The sequence below is a fragment of the Gouania willdenowi genome, chromosome 22, assembly GCF_900634775.1.
Source record: "Gouania willdenowi chromosome 22, fGouWil2.1, whole genome shotgun sequence".
Lineage (NCBI taxonomy): Eukaryota > Metazoa > Chordata > Actinopteri > Blenniiformes > Gobiesocidae > Gouania > Gouania willdenowi.
The window spans coordinates 18,368,109-18,391,200 of record NC_041065.1 but is presented as its reverse complement, the minus strand read 5'-3'; the positions used below and the strand labels follow the sequence as shown (position 1 = coordinate 18,391,200).

Sequence of the window (23,092 nt, the reverse complement as noted above, 5' to 3'; positions counted from 1 at the left end):
AGATAAATTTAATATATATGGACTTGGATGTTAAAGGGGAAAAAAGACAAACCCACTGTTGAGCACATCAGAGACTTAAACCTCTGATTTTGTTTGCCAGCAGGCAAAAATTATAATCATTGCAAGAGGTGAAGGGACAAACTCAGCTGTGTTCACTTTGGTAAAGTTTAAGCATCTTCAACAGCTCTCTAACACATTGCCACATTGGCTGGGGAAGATGAAATAAATTAATTTGAAGAATTGAATCAATTACTTCATAGTTAAAATGTTGATAAAAAAATATTTGAAATATATCTTGTTTATATGTTAATGCATACATTTAGTGAAATTCCTTCAAATAGGGTATCTTGTGTCTTTTCATTGGTGTAAACAAGATGTTCTAAACTGGTGGGTCGGGGCCCACAAGTGGTTCTTGGGCAAATGCAATGACCAAAAAAAAAAAAAAAAAGTGTGTAGGGGGGACTGTGCTTCTACAGTAGGAACCAGTTAATTGTTTTTCTGTATATGATTAATTAGTTCACTTTTTTTTTTTTCTTATTGGACATTTTTGATTCATGTGTTTCACAAAACGTGCAAAATGTCATTTCCATGCTTATGAAACTAAATGCACTATATTTTCTTGTTGAAATCTTAAAAATTTCTTGATTTTGGTCTCATCTTGTAATTTTGGGTAATTGTTAACTCCATATCAATTAAACCATGTGTCGTGCCTGTTGGAAGTCCTCCATGTTTCAGCGGCCCCTCGCCCACACACAGGCCGGCTGAGAGAGGCTGTATTGCGGCCACGTCCGGCCGGTTTTCCGTTCAGACCTCCGGGGATAGATGCAGGGAGGGACGGAGCTGTGCTGCTAGCCAGATTTATCGACAGTTTGGGTAAGATTTCCACCTTGTTAACGTCTGACTGACGGAGCTTTGAAGTCAAGGCGTAAACATACACTAATAGATATCTATATTTTAGTGTTGAAGTGTCATTTTGGTGGAAAAAAATGGATTTTTATTAGTAATTGAAGCTAAGGGCTAATGTGGCTAACAGCTGGCCAGGGAGTGTCTCTAATGACAGCAGCACATAGCAGCACTCACTTTACCGATTTAACACCGACTACAGCTCCATAATCACATTTAATCGGCCAAATCTAAAGTAAATCGTGGTATAAATAACAAACCGTTTTTAGTCAATATTGTATTAGAGGCGGTGGTGCTATTGAGCTAGCTTATAGGCTCAATATGCCTATTTTGTTATTAAAATTACAAAAGTGTTTCTTTTTCTCCTTCTATTTTTAGGGTTTTGTTTCTTTTAATGTTCTGTGATGTATTGTCCTGATTAGCCTGGGTTCAGCCTCACCCAGGTTATTGATTTATTAAGGTGGCAGCAACATCCAGCAATACATAATATATCTGTAAAAAATACAAAATCATTTCATATAATCAGCACAATTTTCTAGGCTGAAATTTTGATTCTTCAATAGACTTTAATACACAGCAGGAGCAATTATATATTTTTATTATACATTTGGAGCCACTGTGACATGATTCTTTTGTTTGTTCTATGCTTCACCACCACACAGGATTGAAATCTAAGGCATACCCATGTTTTCTACACTTGACCCAGTTTTCTACAAGGCCCCAGGACCTACATATCATTAGTGTGCATGTCATACATAAATGCAGTCATAGTTTTCAGATGTTGTTAATATTCCATTCAAATGGAAAATTAGACATACACTGACTAACAAAAAATTATGGGTGAGTATTGGCAAGGATGTTGCAATACGATACGTATCACGATATTTGGGTCACGATACGATAAATTCAATGTAGAGATGAAAAATGAAGTTGCTGTACAGTATATGTTCATCAGAAGATATTGATCATTCAGAGGACAATTTGAATCAAAACTATTTGCTTCTAAGCATCCTATTTATTATTTATTATGAGTGTTTTTGCACATTTTCACTAAAAAAAGAAAAGAAAATGCAGGGTACACACTGCCATCATAAAATAAAGTGCAACACATATCTTTTCACTGAAACTACTGTGTAGAGGTCTCAAGGTAACCATGACAACATAATGATGCATTGTAACAGCTGTAAGTAAGAACATTAAGGAAAAAGCACAGTTACTGACAATGCACTGAAATAAGAAAAAATATAATGTATCCTATTGTGTCAGTTTAAACACTGATTTAAACAGATTATTTGAAAATAAAATGTCTGTGTATGTACATAAATATTCCAGGCATTACACACTGCCATCATAAAATCAAGTGCATGAAATAACCATTGCATCTCATTGACGGCATTGTAATCACCACTGAAATATTGCACAAATACACAAAAATATTGATTAAATAACAAAAAAATGAAATAAAAAATTAAAAAAGAAATAAATTTTTTAAATAAAAAAATACATAAAAATAATCGATTTAAAATTGGCACTCAAAAAACTTGCAATATATCGTGAAATCGATTTTTTTTTTTTCACACACCTACAAAATATATTGAACCAATTTTGACGACGGTGTGCTGTCTTGAAAGTTGTGAGGCATAAATTTATTGGGTGGATTTTTTATTTATTCATTTTATTTATTTTTTTTTTTTTTGCCAAAGATACTTAAATGCATTCAGAGCTGGGTAATTTACTGGCCAAGTCAACAACTGAAAAAGTTTAACATTTTTATCTTCACCACATCCCTAAACCATTTCTGTATTGCATCCATGTGTAACACAAAAAGCTGAAGAAAGTACTTTCTTGAGAAATGTGACAGTGTTGTGACAGACTGCAGTGCAGGGTGAGCAGAGTGAATCCACTCTACTTTTTTAGTTTAGTTTGCTGCATTGACGTCACTTGAAGAGTAAGTTTTTAGTTGGTGTATGCGCATGTGATCTACCAAATAGTGCTGATTTTTGATTTTTCTAATGACTACTAGTGCACTTGAATTACAAAGGATTATCCTACACTCAAATAAGCATCATAGGTTTCACCAAAGCTGCCAACAAAACATTGGAAACATAACTGAGTAGCCTTCTAGCATTCTCTCTCACATATTAATCATTCGAGTGATACAAGTCGTTTTTTACTCGTAAAACCAAGCACTTATCTCTTATGTGCCATGTTCCATACACATATCACAGGAGAGGATTAGTGCCAATTTTGATGGAGAAAATCATTTTGGGAAAATCAAGAATAAAGTCGAAAAGACAAGATCAAAGTAAAAAAAAATTCGAGAATGAACTCAAAATACAATATCGTGACAAAGGTCATTCACACGACAACACACAGCAGATTGTGGCCGTCTACAAAAATACTGTGTATCGATGAACGCGTTAAACCATACTTTAAAGATGGGTTTAATAACAAAGAGATTCTTTTTTCTTTGTCGCGCATAAACATGGCGTTGTAATCTCTTTAACGACTTTGAAGAGTCTTGCCAAAAACTTAATTTGTTCAGGAGGAAAAAGCAGTCAAGTTTGGAAGAGGTGGACCATTCATTCCTGTTTGTGGCTATTGAGGAGCTACGGAAACAGATTAGGGCCAGTTTTGATGGAGACTTGTTGTATATGGTAAATTAGCCCTTGTCCGCTTCTGTAGATTTGACTTTGATAGCAAACCTTTGACTTGCTCACCATGGCAGCCTCGTGTCCATCAGTCTGCCCCAGGGCAGTTGTGGCTACAATAGTAGCTTACCACCACTAAGTGTGGAGTGAAAGAATAATGCCTTTATTCTGTAAAGTGCTTTGAGTGTCTATCAAAGAGCTATATAAAATCCAATGCATTATATTATTATTTTCACGATATTGTATTGAGTTAATTTTTGAAATTTTGACTTTAATTTTGACATTTTGACTTTATTCTTGATTTGCCCAAAATTGTTTTCTCCTTCAAAATTGGCTTTAATCCACTTCCGTAATCCATACATATCAGTAAATGTATTGAATTAAATATTTGGAATTAAGGATTGGTTGTCACTAAATCAGGCTTTTGTGGGAAGCAATTTCTCAGCATTTTCTCATGGTTTGTATCTGGAGTTTACGTGTCTCTCCAAAGGCTGGAAAGCACTGGTTTAGTTAATGCATTACATTAGGGGTGGGAACCTCTGGGTACCTCACGATACGATACGCGATGCAAAGCTCACGATAATGATTATCTCACGATATGACAATACGGCAATTATCGATATATTGCTCAGAAATCAATCTACAATAATCTATGACATAAGAAAAAAAGAAAGATTAAGTAAAAAAAATTCAGTTTTTATTTTATATCTCTGAAAGACAATAAATTGAAAAGTGTCTTATGAACAGTGACACTATTTTAGTGCAACATTTCTGTAAATAAGTGTCAACATACCAATGTAAACAAATAAGTATCTCCATTAGTGCTTTCTGTAAACAAAAAATAGGTTTTTTTCTTACCAGTGACACCAGTATAGTGCAATATTCCAGTACACAATACATTGGTTCCTTCAACAAACAGTGACTAAATTTCTGTGGAGACCTACCTGCACATTTTAGTGAAAAAGCAGAAAAGGTTTTGAAAATAATAGAATAAATCTTAAAGAAAAATAAAATCATTATTTTTCAAATCAATACTTGGCGCGAGCATATCAATAATCGATCGTGTGAAAAAATATCGCGAGATATTGCCGTATCGAGATATTGTCACACTCCTACATTACATTAAAAATAGAGTTTTATTATGAGAGGAAGCAGAAGGCTTTAGGACCCAGCACCTGTCTGGTCCTCATCATCCCTCCCTCCTCCTGAATCCAGCTCAGACACCAGCACAGAGCAGAGCTGACTCCCGGCTGATGCCTTCACAGCAGCCGTAGCTAACCGGTCCCTTGATTTAACGGTGGACGATCAACAACTTATATGTAAAACTTCCTGGCAGAGCCTGAAGCTCAGGCAGATGTTGCTGATTGTCAAGGAGGGGGTGAAGGGACTTTGGGAAGCTCTGAGTCTACTGAGGAAATCAGGATGAAGTGAATGTTGGAGGAGACAGAAAGGAAGACGTTCCTTCTCCGGCAGCATCACCGTGACCAAACCCCCTTCATGCTGCTGCTCCTTCTGTCTGGCTCATTCTCTCCTGATAACACCTTTCCGTAGTCACTTTGGGAGGAACAGCGAACATGGCACAGATTAGGAGGAGCACGTATCCACGGGTGAGTTTGTGCTGATGCTGTACAGTCGGGCACACACAGCTGAAATGGTTTTAAATCGCCTGCTGATGCTGATCAGTACTCCATTGTTGTGTCTGATTCTGATTAGTCTCACTCTGTCATCTCTTCCCAGGCCTTTTCTACCCCGGTATTGATTTTTAATCCTCTTCAGTGTGACATTTCTCCCTTTCAGTTTACGCTAATGCCTCTCAGTGTTAGCACCATGAAGTTAAAAGTTAACTAGCTAAAGGAAAGATGACCACGGGCTTGATTGTTGGAACATGTGGCTTCTTTTTCTTATCAGCAGAGGATAGACTGACCATAAATGAATCCTGGAAGACTTCCTGTTTGTCATCCCTCTGAGTCTGGCAGCTTTTATGTCACCAACAGGAATGACATCAACTCTTTGGGATGACGTGTTTCTTTAAATCACCAAGAAGCACTTTTTACTAGCCAACAATTCTTCTTGTCTGTGATTCAAACCTTAATCTAAGTGAAATCACGCACAATCCCCAGGAAAGGTAAAAAGTTAGTGGTCTTTCAAATGTGTCTTGCTCTCCTTTTTTGTGTTCCCAGTTTGCTAAATCAATCAGTTCAGGGTTAGCAAATGATAATTGGTTTTATTTGTCAATTTTTTTCTTTACATTTAAAATAAACAACTTGTAATTTAATTATTTTGTGTTTCTTACTTTTTTGGCTTCTGTAGCTAACGGTTGGTGAGCAGTGGTCCTATTACACAGCAGTAGTCATGGTTTGTGGTTGAAAACCGCAGCAGTTTCCATCAGAAAGCTGGCAGCACAGTGATGTAGCAGTGACCACTTCAACCTCACGGCATAAAAGCAAAAGGTCTGAATCTTGCAGACCTGGAAGAAAAGAGTTAAACCATCACTGTGATCCTAAACTTCTCAAGAATCACAAAATGGTTCATCTTTTTGTTGAAAGAAGTGTTAGCAGGGAAGTCGGATTGAGATTTATGTCCAGAAACTGTTATTTGCATGCTTGTACGTTGTTCAAAAATAGGAATGCGGCTACATCTTAATTTCTTCATTATAGATTGCCTGCTCCGGCACACCTGAATCTAATGATTGTGTCATGCAGCTCTACAAAAAAGCCTGATAACAAGCTAAGCATTTACAGTTGGCTGTGATGGACCAGGCTCTAACATTTGTATATAACTTGTTTGATGTGTAGACAAACTGGGGGGAAACCAACATTTTGAGAGGACTTCAGCTGAAATCAGCTCCAGCTTGTAACAAAGCAGCAGTAGACGAGGAAGTGTTGATGTATTTCTAATTCTTTCTGTAAGCATTGTTATGAGCGTTGCGTGTGTGTTGTAAGAGTTGAGTTGCACTAAATAATTCAGCATGCCCCACCTCAGGTCCTCTGCCTAGCACATGGCAAACGGGTCACGGCCGTCATTGAACGCATCGCTGCAGCGTGTCGTCTGGAGGCAGGAGCCTTTTTGTCGATGTTTGATTTCACCTTGGTTTTTCTTTTTTGTTTTGTTTTTTAAAATAGCTGGAGCTGACGTAATCGCTTCTCAACCATAAATAGGCCTCTTTGGTGTGATTTTTACTGCTTTGAAATAGAAGCTGAATATGACCCCTGAAGTCTCGACTGTGACGTTGACGAAACAGCTCTTTGTGAGCATCGCTAGTGCCTCTCTTCCCATAGTTTATGAATAATGAGCTGCTGTAATTACACTTGAAGCAAGAGAGTCCCGTCCTTTCATGCAATGTTAAACAACTTCACTAGCAGCACTCTGTTGTCTGACGACTGCTTCGTGCAGTGTTTGTAAGAGTTCAATTAGTATACAAGTGAAAAGACAGACCTATACCTAAAGATAGAGAGATAGATGATTGTTAGACTTAGTGGTGCAGCAGGTGTGATGAATCTCCCTAATTACCTCTCAGGACTATTTAAGGTGTGCTTGAATGTAGAGTCATAGGCTGTGTTTGAAATACTAACATACTATTCATACTGAGTCTGATGTCAAAATGAGTATGTAGTGCATTCCAATTAGATAGTATGGGAAGATTAGGATGCAAGAAGTACCTGGATGTATACTATATCAGGACTTTTTTGAAGTATGTATAGTCATACTGAACTGCCCCATGATGCATTGCAAGCGGAACGTAAAATCGTCCTGGGACCGCCTTCAAGCTAAAAGTCAAACATCCCCTTTTCAAAACAAAAGCATCTATTCTTGTCCTCCATCAGTTTTTGATTGATCAGAAGTTTATTCAGTAGCACAAAAGCGGGTCTCTGAAAATCTTTGAAATGTCGGCATTAAATGTATTTCCGTGAGTTTTAAGGATCAAATGACCACATGTTGATATTCTACTTGGTCACTTTCTCGCTTTAAACGCTTTCAAAACTTTCAAATGTGGCAAATCTACGGAGATATTTAGCCTCAATGTGCTTCTGCTTTTTGTCATTGTAGGTTCGAAATGCATCTTGGGAAACTTGGAAGTATACTTCATCGTCCTAATCCTCTTAAACATACTTAGAGTATATATTAAATAGACAGTATATGCTGATTTAGTTTGTAGTGCATAATGTGGAGTGTGCCATTTCAAAAACAGCCACAGACAATAGTTAGATTTAGTGGTGCAGCAGGTGTGCTGAATCTCCCTAATTACACCTCAGGACTACTTAAGGTGTGCTTGAATACAGTCATGGTCTTCCTAACCACAATCCAGTTTTCTTGGTTCACTGTGTTTACAAGTTAATGTCGGCTTTTATGCTGTACCAGAACATACATATTTCCACATGGACACAAAACTCCTGTCAGTCACACACTTTCCAGCTCAAAACGTTGCCCTATTATGAAGAAGACACCGCATGCTTATTAGTACTCCTTATCTTATTTTTCACACCCGAGCATATAATGTAAATTATTTTTTAGTTTATTGACTATTAGATGAAAAGTTGTTTACACTTATTAGGAACAAATACTTTCATCTAATAATGTGCTACTAAACGTGTCTGCAGGTCGTTGCAGGCTTTAAGTTTAAATTAATTATCCCCCGCCACAAAGTGTGGCCTTGAGTCCGTCTGTCCGAGTTAAAGTGGACAGCTTTTCTCAGAAACTGTTTAAGATAGGATAACCAAATTTGGTGTGTGGCTTCAGGGTATCAATAAATTGATGGAGTTTGAAAATGAGAAGCGCGTAATTATTTTTCCCGGAGTTATTGTCCTTGTTCCGTTTTGTTTACTCTGTTCGAGGTATCTTCAAAGGGGACAGCTCTTCTTAGAAACCATTTAAGATAGTTAGTAATTTTATATTCTGATGTGATAATATTTTCTTACATATACATCTAAGTTCTTAGATTTAGGACATTTAGGAAAAGTTTGTGAGTTATAATGACAGCCAATATGGCGGGCGATGTTGATGACTGTTTTCTTGTTTTATAATCCTTTACATTCTTTGTCTGATTCTAAGGTAAAAATAAAGAAACCTTTCTTTATTGTCCTGCATTCCAACGTATACTAAACACCGGAAAGTGTGCTGTGATTGGTGGAGCTGACTCTGTAAGCAGGGAAAGTATGCGGCTAAAGTTTTAAGCTTTCAGCAACGCAAAGAGTTGTACCAACTTTGGATTTCTGCCTGCACTTTCTTTAAAGTGCTGTAACAAACAATTCAAAACAGAGGATTTACTGACTGAAGATTTGAATAAGCAGTTAATGGTTCCTGCTTAGGGACAAGGAAAGGAGTCCAAACAAGAACCTGAAAAAACACCAAACTTCATCATGAAAATATTGAGTTTGGATGTAAAAAGAAAAGTGTATTCATGTGTTGCAGTAGTATGTCGTAGGTATAAGAATCTCTAATTTCCCAGGATAGGACATTAACTAGAGATATGAACTAAAATGGGATTAAATTCCTTTATTCATAGCCTGAATGAAGGTAATTATGTTCCAAGTCACACACCTTGTTCAAACCAGTTTTACAGTAATGTTTCTGTGTTTAATGTCCAAACAGCCGCACATAAACACTGAGTGTTTAACAGTAAGCTGAAGGAGAGTCTGCCCACTGTCTTTTCACCTTTTTGCTGAGTCACCTCCATTTCTAGGACACCACGTGGTTTATTTGATTATAACGTGCTGCAGTTTGTGAACATTTACCAAAAGCATTTAATTCAAAACTCAAGGGATTGTGAAGAAAGAAGGGAGGGAGGGACGGAGGGAGGTTGGAGAAACGCAGAGAGAAAGCAATGCAAAATAATCATCCAAAGATAGAAAGCTAGAAGAAAAGAGAGAGAGAAAAAGAGACAGAGTTCAGAAACTGATCATGGACTCTTCCTGAAACTCTGCAGCAGTATTTCACCTTTGTTCTGTTCTCTACTCACAGACCAGCAGCAGCAAAATGAGCTCTGACGGAGGAGCTCGTCCTGCCAAAGTGGGCTCACTGGTGGAGGTGATCGGGAAGGGGCAGCGTGGCACCGTGGCATACATCGGCACCACACTCTTCGCCTCAGGGAAATGGGTAGGGGTCATCCTGGATGAGGCCAAGGGCAAGAACGACGGCACGGTGCAGGGCAAGCGCTACTTCACCTGCGAAGAGAACCATGGGATATTTGTGAGACAGTCCCAGGTAAAGGACCTGCCCGTTTATTTAAAAGGAACACTGCACACACAATAAAATATACAGGACCAGAATTAGCCAAAATATCTTAAAAAAAATACGAGCTAGGTATTCATTTTGAACTTACTGAAGAGATATAGAATTAGTTATTCCAATAGTGTTTGGGCCAGTACTCACTCAACTACACTGGAGCTAATTTTTCCTTTGCCAAAAAGAACAGTGAGAATTATTACTTTCTCGGCTCCAAGAGTAAAAACTTGGAATACTTAACATTTATCAAACCAACAAACTTCAAATGCTCAATTTGTACATGGTTAATTAAATAAAACACTCCCGCCATTTTTTAACAATTATTTTGCAGCAAATAATCAACTACATAATTATCCTACCTGAACACGTACCACTACTTCTCAATTTAGCATTACATTCAAAGAATATGGAATTCACTTCCTCCTCATCTGATCAAACTTTCCCCATGCTGAGTTAAGAATTCTATCAAAAACTTACTTCTTAATGAATAACCAAACAATGGTTGCTATTTTTTCTATTTTTTTTGTTGGTTTTTTTTTGCTTGACTTTTTGGTGTAATGTTTTTTTTTTCTTCCTGTTTTATGCTCCGTTTCAAAGTTTTGCTGTCCTGACATTTCTTTATTTGGTATTATTATTATTATTATTATTGGTTTTTTTTCTTCTTCTCATTAGTTCAAGTTTAAATTTTATATCGTGAGCCCTCTTCTTTAAGCTTCTTGAGGGTTTTTTGGGTTTTCCCTGGCGTGCCTCTAAACTTTAAACTGTATTCATTTCTGTTAATGTCTTTCTACTGTTAATATTATTATGTTTTGTTGTATTTTAAACTGTGCCAAAAAAAAACTAATGAAATTAAAAAAAAAACATTTGTGGTCCAAGGCAGTAATGTCTAATGAGGTGACTTAGCTTGTGTGTGTTTTTGTGTCTTAGATTCAGCTTGTTGACGATGGAGCCGACACCACTTCTCCAGAAACCCCTGAGCCTGGCACCGCTAAAGTCCCCAAACGAGGTAACGACACACATACACGCACGGAGCTTGGTGCTAAACTTAGTCACTTTTCTAAAACAGAAAAACTGGAGCGCTCAGGTACTATGATCTGGATTGATGTTGTAATAGTTGTGTAGGGGTGATGTCAATTGTTCAGGAATGCAAACAGTCCTGAGTCCATCGATAGGCTGTGTTGTCAAACAGTCACACCAGTGGGTGAAGTGTGTGTGAATGTAGAGCAGTTAACAATAATGTCACAGTGTTTTTGTAGTTCTGTGAAGACTTAAGCGAAATGAAATATTTGGGTGTCTCACTACAGAGCAAGTCTTAATTTGAGAGAAGATACATTGCAAAGATGAATCCTAAAATGCCTCAAAATTTGCCTATTTTTTTGGCATTGAAGGTTTTTTTTATTTTTTATTTTTTTAAATTTTGGTACCAGAAGACATTTATTATCAGTTTCCTGAACATCAACACATATCACTACTTGTTTATACAGCAACATGAAAGGGAATGGCTTCAATTTTAAGGTTACAGCCCCACCCAGAGGAAGAGGATTGTATAAGGATAATACCGAGGATATTAAACAGATATTTTCTATACAAAAGGTCTACAAACTTCTTATGTGCAGCGATTGCTTTTGAAATCATAACTAATCATTATTTATTTATTTATTATTATTGTATTTTTTTTAATAAATAGCTTTTAAACAATTAATTTCCAGTTTTAGGCTCTACTATTACTTTTAAAATCAGTCCTGTTCAATGCATTCTGTTTAACTTGTGCTATGTATTTTATATCTTACAGTGTCACATATTTTTTTAGTTCAAATTGTGCTACTTGTTTTTTTTTTTTTTTTTTTTTTTTTTTTAAATCAAATTATATCTCATACGTTCTTTGTGTTTCTTTTTTATGTGGTCAGACATCCTGGAGTCATCCAAGTCTACCAAAGCGGTGAGTTACATTGTGTTGTAAAAAAAAAAAAAAATAAAAAAAAATGGGAGGCAGATATGACATCAGCACACACACATTTAACCTAGATTTTGCATGTTTGTGTGCTCTTTGTTCTTTGTGCTAAATCTACACTGTCATTTTTCTCATTGTCCAGCAGCTGTTGCCAATGTGCCATCTTTAATGTTTTTACAGATTCAAGTGAAATGCATGACTAATTGCTACAACAATAATTAATGATGATGATTAGTTTACAGTCAGTTGAAAATGGCAAGATTTCAATAATACTATAATGTGGCCAGAAGATGGGGCTGTTTCTGTATTTTTTGGAACTCCATAAGAAAAGACACTCACCTCCCCAAATGCAAACTTTAATGCAGTTTAAATGAGTTCATGCTGTAATGAAACTGTATACAATATTTTGATGTGAATCTATCTCGCCGTCCACTGACTCCCACGGCATGCCGTTGTCCCACACCCTCCATCCCTCCCTCCTGTGTCTTTGCAGCGAGGATTGAAGCCCAAAAAGGTGCTGCATGTTTCTCTCACCTCAGTACAGTGCTGATGTTATGGTGCTGAGCGTGGTGGCCATGGTAACGGTGACTGAATAGCTCGGCTCCTGCCACTGCATGGCAACAGGGCCGCACCCTGCGTCTCCACCCTCTGCTCTTTTGTACTGAGGGCAGTGCTCTGTTTTGTGAGCTGGGATGATGCTCACATGTGTTGTATGATCCATAACTTTGTCTCTTGCTCAGATTGATTTTTTTTTTTTTTTGCGTTGTAACTGTCTGCTTTCTTCGCACATTGAAGCATGTGGAAATAATGTTATAATACCTCAGCTAGGCTAAACTCAAAGACTCATTAGATATAAAATAACTATGATTGAACCAGCAAGGAGAACCTGGGTTTGATTCCCAGGGCGGGCCTGAGGCCTGTTTGTGGGTTTAATGAGTTTGCATGTTCTTTCTGAATGTTATACAATATTTAAGTCAACTTTATTTTTCAATCAGGGGGCAAATAAAAGGCACAGAGAGCAGCAATGTAGGAGGACAGAGACGACATTAAGTATAACAGAAATTAGGCGATATATCGAGAGTTGAGATGTATCACGTTTCTGTTTTGGCAATTTAGAACATTACAATATTGCCCATATTGATGTATTTTTTTTTATTTTATAGCTTATTTTGTTTGAAAATACTTATTTTAGGAGTCACTGCTTTCGCTACTTCTCAGAACAGCATGAAACAGTCAGATGGATTTCTGAGAGCGTTCTAACCCAGACCTTCCCCTAAACAATCCTCACTACAGAACTCACTCACACGTGCTGTCCCTTAGTGGAGAAAAAGCCAAAAGTGGCACATATTGTGCAGCTGTGTGGCATTTTTCATCAGCAAATGTAACCCCAAATTGTCTTTCTGCTGAAACTGTTTTAGTTCAAAAAAAATATTGAGATTTATATCGTATATCATCATGTTGAAAGAAAATATCAAAGTATGAATTTTGGTCCATATCGCCCAGTCCCAACATAAACGCAACAATTGTGAATTTTGTCAACTGAATATAAAATCTGATGATCATCACTGGCTGATTCTATAATTATCTAAAGGATACATTTAATCTTCTATTCTTGACGTTTCTCCAAAGGGATCAAATTGCTATACTGATAGGGTGCGTTTCTGCTGACTAACACCTTCTGTAGTAAATGCAGGAATCATTGTGAGTCCATGCTAGCTCTGTAACAGTCACTGTTAGCTAAGCTGACTCATTCAGACAGACGTTCCTCTGCTCACAGTGAAAGGTAGCTGAGAACTGCAGAGTATAGATTTTCTGTCAGCTCAGATCTGATTTGATGGTTCTCTCTGCACGGGTACAACTCCACATGTCAGGGGGGCTTAAACTCTCACAATTTGTGTGTTTGAGTTTGACTCTTCATTCTTTAAATATCACTATTTGTCCAATCTGTCAACTTCTGGGTTATGTGGAGTTAATGCTTCGCAAAGCAGTGATCTCACTCCCATTTTGTCCCCTTGAGGCATTTATCCTCCCTGCCTGTGCTGGAAAAGCTGAAAGGTGATACATCCCCACCCATCCCATCATCCTCTCTGCCTCTCATAAAGTCACTTAGCCTGTACAGACGAGAGAAAGCGATTACAAAGCAATGTTTAATATTTGAACAGGACAAATCCCTCAGCTGCTCCGTAATGGATACACATAACATGCTTTTCCTTGCTCTTCAGCAGCCTCCAGTCCTGTGGATTTAATATTCCCTGAATAACCTTTAGTAATCTGTTTTCTAATCATCATGTGCAGTAAGGAAAGAATATTTACTGTTTACAAACATTGTTGTCCTGTAGCATATTTTTATGTTCAGACATTTGCCGATGGTATGAGAGAAATTCAGATTTAACACTTGCCGCTAATCAGAATATCCTGACAGATTTAAATCCTTTATATTTGTGCTGAGCTGATGGTGTAGAGAGGAAGATTAATGCTGCAGAAAGTGATCCTACAAAAGCTGCTTAAACCTCTCTAAGCCCTGTAGGGGCAAAGTTATCTATTTAATAACTTTCTACGTGTAAGATCCTTTTCCACTGCACCGTGTCATATATTTGTTGTATTTGATGTTGGAAGACATTAGAATCATCTAAAGTGATCAGTGACAGTTTTGGAAACACATACAAACGTGTTCATTAAAGAATGATTCTACTGTTTACAGCTTGTGTTGATAGATTATAGTCTCTGTAAATCATCACTGATGATTAGTGCTGTCATCTTATCGCTGCATAGACAATATTTCTCTGTTTATTGGTCTCGGATCTGTTTCCTGTGTGAAAAATAGGAATTATTCTGGCATGTCAATATTGGTAATCGTTTGAAGGAAACCCTCACTGGCCATTACTATTGGACTTATTTTAGAGGCCTTATAAATAATAATAAGGGCTAAAATAAAAAATTTTTAATGGTAATTTGTAGTAATTCACATCTATTACCTATAAACTTAGATTCATTTATAAATAATTCCCAATTACTTATTTTAAACAAGAAAAACAGAAAACAACAAAAAATACTGACGCGCTTAAAATAAAATAAAACATTGTGTCCACTTTTTGTGTTTAGGAGACTATTATTTTTTAATGGACAATTAGGCTCATCAGGTGTTGGACACGCCCTTGTTTTGTCTCCTGCGTTAGAACGAGCCTATTGGAGGAGGTCCTTACGTTGCTAGGTGACAACAGAGGTTTGCATCAGTGGCTCTGCTCGTTTTTCCCGCCCTCCTCCTCCCCCTCCGTCCCCCTATCCTCTCCTCACATCCCGATTTCTCTCAGAGTCACGGCATCACACACGCACACCGTCTCACCCCTCCCTGTCTGTCTGTGGCAGAAAGGGCGATGAGTGGGTGAGCAGTGGTGCTGGAGGAGGGCGCGTTGTGATGTAACTCTGCAGGGTATTGGCTGGTTTAGCAAATTACACTAGGAATACGGGAGCAATGAGACGGGAGGAGGAGAGGGAGGCGTCTCCTGCATGGGCAGAGACTTATTTAGAGCAGGAATCCTCAGAGGAAGCACTAGCTGTGGGCTCTGGATTATGAGAGTAACAGAGGACCTAAAGGAGGACTATAAGGAAGGGGGATCCTTGGAAGAAACTGCCTTGATCATTAGCAGCGCTGCAGCTCTGTGGCCTGATCCTGACTGTTCTGCTTCAGCTTTCTGCCTGTCTGTTCGTCCTTAAACCGGCCTCTGTGGATCTGTGCCTGCTTGATCGCCCCGTTGTGTGTGTCTGTGTTTGTGTCTCTGTGTGTGTCTCCCGTTGACTGCGTTGTTTGTGTGTGTCTTCTTCTCTTGCAAATATGATGAGGCAGACTCCGGCTCCCCGGAAGGTACCAAACTCCAAATGATCCTCTTCATGTGTCCATGTGTCTGGGATGTCATCTATGTGTTGTGCTGGCAGAGCCTCTGTAGACATCTACATTGTTTACTCTTTAGTTCTTAGAAATGACACTCTTTTCTAAATCATTTTCTCAGATATTTAATGTTCTTAGTGTTAAAACTAAGCCATGGTTTGATTGTTTGCCTATGTCTGCTTCACAGTCGGAGCATGTCAAGCTTATTAATCCATCTACAGTTGAAGCATTCAGCTGTTCATATGTGCAAGTGTTATTTATGTGCTATATCAGTGGTTTCCAACCTTTTTTGGACCTTGACCCCATTTTGATATCATTCATTTCTGGCAACCCCAAATACCTTTTTTTTCTTCTATAGTTCATTTTTAATTAAATTTTTCTTTATGTTATTATGTGTAACAAAAATAGAGTAGCCAGGATAGGTGCACAAATTGACAAGATGCACCAGCTTGGTTTATTGTTTCTCATTAATTTTTGTGAAAGTATAGCATGCACTTGTTTAATATTTTGTGTTCTTTTTATTTGAAAAAAATATATATTTTAATCAGTAATTTCATTTTTAATCAATGACTAGACACTTCAGGCGACCCCATTTAAATTTCAAGCGACCCCACAGTGGGTCACGACCCCAAGGTTGAAAAACGGTGCTATATCAGTGTTTCTCAAATGGTGGTACGTGTACCCCTAGGCCCTAGGGGTATGTGATTGTGCTACAGGGGGTACTTAATAGACAGAGAATGGAAAATTAACAAAATGAAAGCATGAAAAATATGGGGATTTGAAAACAAAATTTGAAACTAATTTTGGTTTAAAATGATAATCAGAATAAATGATTAAACTGATCTTTATTAGAACATGAATGAAAATATAAGGATAAGTCTTGATCCCACACCAGGTGGTAGATGACAGGAAATGGTATAAATCCATTCAGAAGGCACTAAATACTATTTATTTTCACTTATTTACACGGATTCTTTAAAGTGTGTGTTATCACTCATTCATTCCATCATTATCCTCTATAGGTGTTTTAAAAACAAGCGAAATATTGTAGCCAGATAAACGGGGTACTTGGATTCAGAAATAAGAGAACGGGGGGTGCTTGAGCAAAACGAGTTTGAGAACCATTGTGCTGTAACTAAAAGGATGTTATGAAAGGTGACTATGCAGAGTTTGAATGGCTGTATTTAGTTGTGCTGTGTTGGATTTGGTCAGTCCTGTGGCAAAATAAAGTGTGTGTCGACATATCAGACCATATGGAGTTTTTCTGTAATTGTGAGATATAGTCTGATTTTCCTGTTCTTAGGGAACGTTCTGAGCATAAGTATTCAGATTTAGCCTTTAGTGATCAAACTGAGCTGCTGTAAAATGACTCCCCACCTCAGCGGAGTCTAATACCGTGCTCTGCAGATTATATGGGAATGCATTTGCACACTTCAAAGTACGGCACAATCTGTCAGCGACGACAGGCCATTATTCCAACAGTGAATGAATGGAGCGCAACAGAACCAAGCTCGGATGAGTGTGACGGAGGCACAGAGCAGCCATTGATCAGCACAACCAGTCACAGCATGTGTGTTGTTGCTCTGATGATGATGAGAGAGGAGGCGAGGATCTGTAGACGAAGACAAAAGAGCAGCTGAGATGTTTGCATAACAACAGAGGGAAAGTAGAGAAAAGCCTCCAGGGGGATGTTGTGGTTCGGTCAGCCTCATTCACCCGTGTGTGTGTGTGTATGTGTGTGAATATAAACTCTGCCTTGAAACATTAACCCTTGCCTGTTTGTGTCCTCTCCTTCGCTTCCTGCTTCCTTTGCTCTTCCTCTTCTTCCTCCCTCTTCTCCTCAGACTACGGCCAGAAGGCCAAAGGTGAGCCAGGTTACATTGACAGGGCGACTGGTTTGAAAACACACTGTTTTTATCTTTTTTATTTTACCATCACAAGGTCACAAATCACACAAATTAATCAGCTTATTTAATCATTTTAATTAAGATAAGATAAGATATCCTTTATTAGTACCACGATTGGGAATTTGCACAGTTTCAGCAGCAGATAAATAAAATAAAACAGCATAATAAAAAATAGAAGATATATACACACATGGGCCTGTGCACAGTACAGACAGAAAGAGGGAAGACACTTGGCAAGAAAGGACATTGCACAATAATTTAAAAAAATTGGTTTGTCATTTATTATTAGGCAGAGATATGGGTACAATGATTGTGTTAAACATTCCTAACGCAATCATAGTGAGGATGTGACCCCCAAGCTTCCTTAAAATTATTATAATAGATACATTTTATTGAATTTCTTGTCCCTCAGCAGTCGAGTCGACCTGCGAGCACAGGAGGGAAAGGCTCCAGCTCTGCGTCGGCCTCAGCCGGGGAGATGAGCAGTAGTGAAGCCAGCACGCCGGCCCAGACGCCGCTGGCAGCGCCGGTTATTCCCAGCCTCCACTCTCCTGGAAATCCTCCAGCCCCCGTCTCCAGTAAGGTCAGCATCAGATGCTCAGGAGGCAAAAAAAACTCATGATAATGTGCGAAGTGCCGCAGTGAAATCTGATGTGACATTGTTTAGCCTCAGCTCCTTGAAATATGCACGTTTTTGACACGCGTGTCAGTTTGCGTTCATGTCACCAAGCTGAATCCCTGTGCACGAGAGGAAGAGGAGCCTCTGAAGAGATGCAAGTCGTGCAAGGACTAAAATGCAACAAAATGTGAAGTTAATCTTGGATCCGATAGTCGTCATTGTTCCTCGATCAGGATTTCGAAGCCATGGAATCTCACTGCAACATTAAGTTGTTCTGCTGTTTACATGAGTTGGTTCATCCCTCGGGAGTAGGTTGCCATGGAGACTCAGGTGCAACTGTGTAATGCAGTGTGAGATTTCTGCACTCGGTATAGATGTGTTGCTAACATTTTAGCACGTCGCCATATGTGTGAGGCCTTTAATTGGTTTAGTTTTTGCACATCTGTAGTGTGATTGGATTTAGAACTCTGACACTTTAATCAGGTGTGATTATGCAGAAAAGGAAGAAGAAAAAGCACTAATAATGAGCATGTTGAGCCCTTTCTCGAGATGGGACCTTAACTTGGCTGGTTGTATTGTTTTGCAGCAGCAAAATTCTCCAAAACCTGTTTCTTTGCTGGTCTACAGGAGGAGGAGGCACTGCGAGCTCAGGTGAAGGATCTAGAGGAGAAGCTGGAGACCCTAAAGATGAAGCGGACAGAGGACAAAGCCAAAGTGAAGGAACTGGAGAAGCACAAGATCCAGCTGGAGCAGCTCCAGGAGTGGAGGACCAAGATGCAGGAGCAGCAGGCCGAGCTACAGAAGCAGCTCAAAGACTCCAAGAGGGTGAGAAGAGAAGATTCAACTTCACCTTCTTCCCAAAAAGGAGGATTTTAAAGATTTAGACTCACCCTCTGCTTTGCAGGAGGCCAAAGAAGCTCTGGAGGCGAAAGAGCGATATGTGGAGGAGATGTCGGACACGGCGGACGCCATCGAGATGGCGACTCTGGACAAAGAGATGGCGGAGGAGCGAGCTGAGTCTCTGCAGCTGGAGGTGGACTCGCTGAAGGAGAAAGTGGATGAGCTCACCATGGACCTGGAGATCCTCAAGCATGAGATCGAGGAGAAAGGTGCCACTTAATCGTGCAGAAAGTAGAGCTCATGACATTTGAATGATCTTCATAACCAGCAGCAGATTCTTCTGTTATCTGTTGCTTCATGGACCCATTTGTGATGTTTCCTTCAGGTTCAGACGGTGCCGCCTCCAGTTATCATGTGAAACAGCTTGAGGAGCAGAACAGCAGGCTGAAGGAGGCCCTGGTCAGGTCGGTTTGTAGTAACACAGAAGACATCCAGATGTTAGCTTTAAGGAGAATACTGTAAAAAAAGGCTCTTCACTTTTTTCTTATTAGGTTAAGGGAAATGAATGAAGCAAAATGTCTTCTCACACTTTGAAAAACAGATGTTCTTCAGTATTTTACTTACAAAGACATAAAATGTTTCTTCTTTTTGATTTCTTTAAATGAAAGGTTTTGTCTGAGCTGCCACACATATTGTTTGACTTTTAGGGAAAGTGAAACTATTGTGACACATTTGCACTTTTTTGATTGAACATGAACATGCTTGGTCAATGTTTGTGTATCAGGATGCGCGACTTGTCAGCATCAGAGAAACAAGAGCACCTGAAGTTGCAAAAGCAGATGGAGAAGAAAAACGGTGAGCTGGACTCTCTGCGCAGCCAGAAAGAGAAACTGCAGGAGGAGATGACGGCAGCAGAGAAAACCATCGACGAACTGAAAGAGCAGGTCAGGCCCATGTGTGTTTTTGAGAGAGCGAGCAGCGGTTTGTGCTGACAGTGCTGTCGTTTCTGATAAATGGATGTCCTCTGCCTCAGGTGGATGCAGCTTTGGGAGCAGAGGAGATGGTGGAAACTCTGACGGAGAGGAGCCTGGACCTGGAGGAGAAAGTCAGGGAGCTGAGAGAGACAGTGATCGACCTGGTGAGAGAACAATGAGAATTATTTTAGTTGGGTTTGTCAAACTAATGCTTTAATACAGGGGTGTCAGCTCATTTTAATTCAGGGGCCAAATACAAAGTAGTTTGATTTCAAGTGGGCAGCAGATTTTAGGTTGGAAAATGAGCAATTTCAACATTAATGCCCCCAAGTGTGCACTTTTCATGTCGTATAAATGTTGTATAAAATATGTAAGGTGCCAAACAATATCCAAGCAATAAGTCACAAATATCAGTCTGCAGGGTTTTCTATTTTACATTTTATTGATGTGACCACTTTTTTTGTATTTTGGGTGTAATTATGTGAAATAATTTGAGGAAAATTGAGTTCTTTGACGAATTTGAGATTTTACATGACAATAGTCATGCATGGGAAAAATGCCATCCTCCAAATATTGTGGAGTTTCATTAAATTTGTGTGTTTAGAAAGGCTGAGAGAGCTACAACTTAATTATTTGGTAATATACACAATAATTGATGTTTTTTCTGTTTTTTTTTTTTACTTTCTCCTGCTGGCCGATTTGGGTGGTTTAAAAGGCCGGATTTGGCCCCCAGGCCTTGATTGAGACTTATGTTTTAATACATGAAAACTGCACTTCTCAGCCAATAATGGCATGTTTTTGCCCCTGAAATAACTTCAGATTGGGCTGTCACACCAACAGGTCCCATTGACTGGCTCTGAAGGCAATAAATAAATAGCACACTTTAGCATTACTGAAATAATGATGCAGAGGTCTACTAGGTTTGCTCCTTTTTGTGCTCCTCTGGCAGGAAGCTATAAACGAGATGAACGACGAGCTGCAGGAAAATGCCAGAGAGACGGAGCTGGAGCTGAGGGAGATGCTGGATCTGGGAGCGTCGCAGGTCCGAGAGGCGGAGAAGCGCGTGGAAGCTGCTCAGGAGACAGTGGCCGATTATCAGCAGACCATTAAGAAGTATCGCGAGCTGACGGCTCACCTGCAGGTACGAACGGGAAGACGTTCCTTTGGTTTCTCAGAGATGTGTTGTTGGTTTTTTTTTATACGTTGGTGATTGTTCCTGTGTGGCACCTGCAGGAGGTGAACAGAGAGCTGACCAGTCAGCAGGAAGCCTCAGCAGAGCTACAGCAGCAGGCGCCAGCGGAAATGTTCGACTTCAAGATTAAGTTTGCAGAGACGAAGGCCTACGCCAAGGTCCGACCCATAAGCACACATTCCATATAATTCAGGGGCCAAATATGGAGCAGTTTAATCACAAGTGGGCCACAGATCATAGGCGATAAAACGAGCACCGAGTTTGCACTTCCACCTATAAAAGTATTTAAAGTACGTAAGGCACTGACACCTAAGCACTAAAGTGAATCATATCAGTCCCTGCAGGTTCTTAAATTTCCTTGATTTTGTGACCAATTATTATTTAATTTGGGGACGTTTTGGGGAATAATGATCTGATTTACAACAGTACATCGTGAATCATATGAATAGCAGTTTTATTATTGGTTCCTTTTCATTTTAAAGTAAAGTTCCAAACATTTTGCATGAGTATCTTTTAAAGCACTGTTTTGTCTAAAATCTGGAGTGTTTTGTGTGGTGGTGGTGGTGTTGCTTCAGGCCATAGAGATGGAGCTGAGGAAGATGGAGGTGAGTCAGGCCAACCGCCACGTTTCCCTGCTGACGGCCTTCATGCCCGAGTCCTTCCTTCGTCATGGCGGCGACCACGACTGCATCCTGGTGCTGCTTCTCATGCCCAGACTCATCTGTAAGGTACAAAGACGAGATGAGTCTCTGCCTGTGCTCCTTTAATTATTTTGATGTTTAATCGCAGTAAATGCATTAAAATGGCATCATCTAAAAATCTTCCTCTGAATAACAGGAGCCTGTTTTTGATCCTGTAACTTATCGGACATGAATTGATAAATAAGTATCTGATTGACAAAAAGTGTAAACTCTCTCATGTTAGGTTAGATTTTATACCAGATTATATGTGGTGGTTGGCTGTCAATTTTTACTTTTTTTTTTCTCCCATAACACATTCAACCAAGTTTTTTCCAAAGCTAAAGTGGCCCTACTGTCAGGAAAATATTGTTTCAGATAATTTACTTTGTAATTGTTATTGACATGGAAATTATATATATAAAAATACCTGTCAATTACAATGTAATTGAACGCAAAACTGGGGAACAATGTTGCAGTTCTATGGCTTACACATCTGTACTTAAAAATTATTAAAATGTGTTTCATATCAACTTTTCCCACCTACCTGTCAGTTGTCTTGAGGATCATTTTACCATTTGAAAAAATATAAATAATTAGATTATATATATTTTTTTAAAAAGATAATATTTTAGTGCATTTTACAGCTGATTTAAGACATGAGTCTGAACTGACCCGTTATCATAAGAGATGCTAACAGAAAGCTAACACAAGAGGAAGGTCATGTTTTTGGGGGTATTTTATCTCAGGCACACCAATTGTGATTAATTGTAATTGACCTTTAGTAATTGAGAATGTAATTGTAATTTACTTTCAGGGGAAAAATAATAATTGTAATTTGGGAAATGGGAAAAATATGGATAATTGAAGACGTTATTGTAGTCGAAAAATGCAATTGACCCCAATCCTGGTTGACAGTAAATTGATTTTACTGTTGTGTTGGTTTTCACCTCCCCTTTAACTGTGTGTGTGTGTGTGTGTGTGTGTTTGCAGGCCGAGCTGATCAGCAAACAGGCACAGGAGAAGTTTGAGCTGAATGAAGCCTGTGTGCAGCGGGCTGGGTTAAAGGGCGCGGTGGGAGAGCAGCTGAGCTTCGCGGCCGGCCTGGTTTATTCTCTGAGTCTGCTGCAGGCCACGCTTCACAAATATGAACAGTACGTTCATTAGATTTCACACAAGTCTAAAGGCATCTTTGGTTTTTACACAGGTGTTCACCTCCTCTCATAGTTCTAGTGTCAGAATCAGAATTCCTTTATTAATCCCAGGGGGA

At 39.0% G+C, this 23,092-nt stretch overlaps 1 protein-coding gene across 12 annotated transcripts in view; it reads left to right on the top strand.

Annotated features, from left to right (window-relative positions):
• The first annotated feature begins 741 nt into the window (after positions 1-741).
• dctn1b (dynactin 1b) overlaps positions 742-23,092 on the top strand; it is a 33,134-nt gene continuing 10,783 nt past the window's right edge. For 2 of the 12 annotated variants that reach the window (XM_028437278.1, XM_028437276.1), the window contains exons 1-17: positions 4,791-5,161; positions 9,513-9,755; positions 10,704-10,782; positions 11,684-11,715; positions 12,221-12,241; positions 15,572-15,589; positions 17,458-17,478; positions 17,933-18,103; positions 18,767-18,964; positions 19,044-19,248; positions 19,365-19,443; positions 19,764-19,923; positions 20,013-20,117; positions 20,903-21,094; positions 21,187-21,303; positions 21,721-21,873; positions 22,816-22,976. In XM_028437278.1, coding sequence (XP_028293079.1) covers positions 5,129-5,161; positions 9,513-9,755; positions 10,704-10,782; positions 11,684-11,715; positions 12,221-12,241; positions 15,572-15,589; positions 17,458-17,478; positions 17,933-18,103; positions 18,767-18,964; positions 19,044-19,248; positions 19,365-19,443; positions 19,764-19,923; positions 20,013-20,117; positions 20,903-21,094; positions 21,187-21,303; positions 21,721-21,873; positions 22,816-22,976 — 1,988 coding nt within the window. In that variant the 5' untranslated portion in view covers positions 4,791-5,128. Of the gene's footprint in view, positions 874-4,790; positions 5,162-9,512; positions 9,756-10,703; positions 10,783-11,683; positions 11,716-12,220; positions 12,242-14,267; positions 15,590-17,457; positions 17,479-17,932; positions 18,104-18,766; positions 18,965-19,043; positions 19,249-19,364; positions 19,444-19,763; positions 19,924-20,012; positions 20,118-20,902; positions 21,095-21,186; positions 21,304-21,720; positions 21,874-22,815; positions 22,977-23,092 lie in introns of those variants that run through there. The other 10 variants (XM_028437284.1, XM_028437277.1, XM_028437280.1 and 7 more) reach the window with 10 other exon arrangements.